This window comes from Apis dorsata, unplaced genomic scaffold (genome assembly GCF_000469605.1).
Source record: "Apis dorsata unplaced genomic scaffold, Apis dorsata 1.3 scaffold_53, whole genome shotgun sequence".
NCBI lineage: Eukaryota > Metazoa > Arthropoda > Insecta > Hymenoptera > Apidae > Apis > Apis dorsata.
In genome coordinates this window covers 320,374-323,055 of record NW_006263354.1, presented here as the reverse complement: position 1 = coordinate 323,055, position 2,682 = coordinate 320,374, and the positions used below count along the sequence as shown (strand labels likewise).

Sequence of the window (2,682 nt, the reverse complement as noted above, 5' to 3'; positions counted from 1 at the left end):
ACATTGCAAAATGTAAATAAACAAACCGAGAATGTAAATAAACATTGAAAATGTAAATAAACACTCCAATGATTGTAAACAAACCGAAATTTTAACTCCCAAGCCCAGAATTTTTCGAATTTATACCTACCTTTATACTTACCTTTTTCATACTTACCTTTTTAACATGGTTTTTTCCAGAAAAAACATTTTTTCACCATTTTACTTAATACTAATTATAAAATTTAATATACTTATTTTTTAAGATAAGTTTTTTGATGATTTTTGTTATATTAGGAAAGAGGAAATAAAGGGGGAAAAAAAATAAAAAATAAACAAGAAATATATGTATAATATATATATTTATTAAATAATAAAGTTAATTTACATATAAAGTATACAATATTACATATTACATATTATATATTACACACAAACTTAACTTAAAACTATAAAAATATTTATTAAATTATACATAAGATATATAATATAAATTTTAATTACAATTTTTAATTAAAATCTTTCTGTGGTGTAAATCAAATAACAATCTTTTTATATTAAATTTCTATTCTTATGGTATAAATTTCTATTTTCTGTTTTATTATATTCTTCGAATTAATTAATAAATCATTTTTATAACATAAGTAATAGATTGTTATTTGATTTGATTAATAATAAAAAATATACAATAAAAAAGAATATATTTAATAAAGAAAATAAGAATAAACTATATTATGTGGATGTGGGTCGTGCCGATGCCTTTCTTCTACTGCGTTGAGTTCGCGTCGCAAGGCATAGCGTGGCGATTCCAAAGGGAGGGGGGAAGAGTCGAAGTAGGGATCGCGTTCAGTGACCCCACACAAATATATAAGATATGAATTCTTATATATATAAATTTAAGTATTTTTATTATATTTTCCAAATGTTGCACTTCTTTTTACGATTCATAGGACTACCAATGGGGCACGAAAATGCATCTGTAAAATCTTGATTGTTTGAAAGAGCGCCAATGGATCTTAATCGTGCAATACTGTGCACGTCTAATTTAGCTTCCGTTATTGCTGTTTCGGAATTTCTATTTTCACACCATAACTAAGGAAAAAAGAAAAAAAGAAGATAAATAAAATAAAATAAAAAGTGAAATATTATAGTTATTAAAATTATAGAAATCAATTTTATAGAAAAATTTTATTTTAATTGAAATACGTACATTGGCAGACGATAAGAAGAAAATTTGATCGTTGTTGAACATTTCTAATCCAGGCAATGCTGCTTCTGATTTTCCATTTATCGTTTCCCTTCTTTTATACGCTTTATATGCAGTTCTCAATCCCATAGTGTCTGGCATATTTTCATCAAAAGTTTGATTGCCATAATTCTATTAGATAATTAACGTGTCAATAATAGCCCTTTAAAAATCTCTTATCGATGGAATATAAAATATTACGTTAATTTTTATGCCAGAAGATGTGCCATTCAAAGTATAATTATTATACTGATCGACAAAACATTGAGCACTTTTATAATATTCGTTTGTCATTGTTTTTGGCCAATTTATCTTTTTTCCATGTTCATTAAAAAAACGTTCTAAAAAATATTTTCCATGTAATAAGGTATTAAACAAGAAATTTAATGAAAAATTACTCACTTAATTCATCAAAGGAATGATATAATTCATGAGCCAGTAAAAATCCAGTCAATGCATAGTTGATCGTACTGGAGAAAAAGTATTGCAATTAAACGATTAATAATCCCATGAAATAGTAATTAATAATTTTAATAGATTTTTACTTTTTACTTACTTTGGCTGATTCTTGCTGAAAAATGGTTTCTGTAGATTGGCCAGAGGTACTGCTGTATAATTATAAAAATAAAAATCTTATAGTTTAATCATATCATATATATAAATTATGAAAATTGAATGGTACTTACTGATCGAATTCGATTCGCTTAAATAAAAAGCATTGATCGTCAAAGGATCAATAATCCACCTAGATAAAAATAGAAAATAAGCATCTTGATTTAATTTTAATCATAGTTAACCATTATAAGGATATTTACGATTTTGCTAAATCTTTATATTTCAAAAATCGTAATTCCTTTAATTTATAAAATTTTTGAAATCTCAAAGCATTTTCGAAATACGTCGGTCCCATAGTAAGCTGCAAGCAAAGAAAATTAAATCATAAATCTTCAAAATTTTTTAAAAATTTCCAACAATAAAAGAATCTGACATACATTGCCAAAATAATTTTCCATGATGGACGCGTTGTTGTACCAATCCGGATAACCAATATTCTTCTTTATGGATTTAATTTTTCTCAAAGCGAAACCTTTTATCTCCTCGCTCGCCCAATTCGATTCTTCTATATCCACTTTCATTTCCTCTTCTATATCATTCAACGCATTCATCGTCTAATTAATTAAAAATTTTTAAATTTCATCTCACCATTACTTTTCGTGCTTTCTCCACATATAAATCGTAAAGAAATTTTACCATGTCTATCATATCGTTAGAAAAATATCTTCTCACAAATTCGTAAGCGATTACTTCCATTATTTTTCCTTCCTTAATGCACAAATCTGACCTGCAAATAATTTTAAAACAATCACAGTTAATACAATCACATTCGTGTCCAGCTAATTCAAATTAAATGACCACCACGTGCTGCTACATTCGTACACGCCATAATCTAAATTGGA

General features: G+C 26.4%; 1 protein-coding gene across 1 annotated transcript in view; it reads right to left on the bottom strand.

Annotated features, from left to right (window-relative positions):
• Positions 1 to 862: 862 nt before the first annotated feature.
• The window catches only part of LOC102674329 (neprilysin-4-like), an 8,886-nt gene continuing 7,066 nt past the window's right edge, over positions 863 to 2,682 (bottom strand). Inside the window, exons 10-18 of the mRNA XM_031515100.1 lie at positions 2,477 to 2,567; positions 2,218 to 2,394; positions 2,041 to 2,141; positions 1,912 to 1,970; positions 1,782 to 1,833; positions 1,628 to 1,695; positions 1,427 to 1,566; positions 1,190 to 1,357; positions 863 to 1,071 (exon numbers count right to left, since the gene is read on the bottom strand). Coding sequence (XP_031370960.1) covers positions 889 to 1,071; positions 1,190 to 1,357; positions 1,427 to 1,566; positions 1,628 to 1,695; positions 1,782 to 1,833; positions 1,912 to 1,970; positions 2,041 to 2,141; positions 2,218 to 2,394; positions 2,477 to 2,567 — 1,039 coding nt within the window. The 3' untranslated portion in view covers positions 863 to 888. The remainder of the gene's footprint in view (positions 1,072 to 1,189; positions 1,358 to 1,426; positions 1,567 to 1,627; positions 1,696 to 1,781; positions 1,834 to 1,911; positions 1,971 to 2,040; positions 2,142 to 2,217; positions 2,395 to 2,476; positions 2,568 to 2,682) is intronic.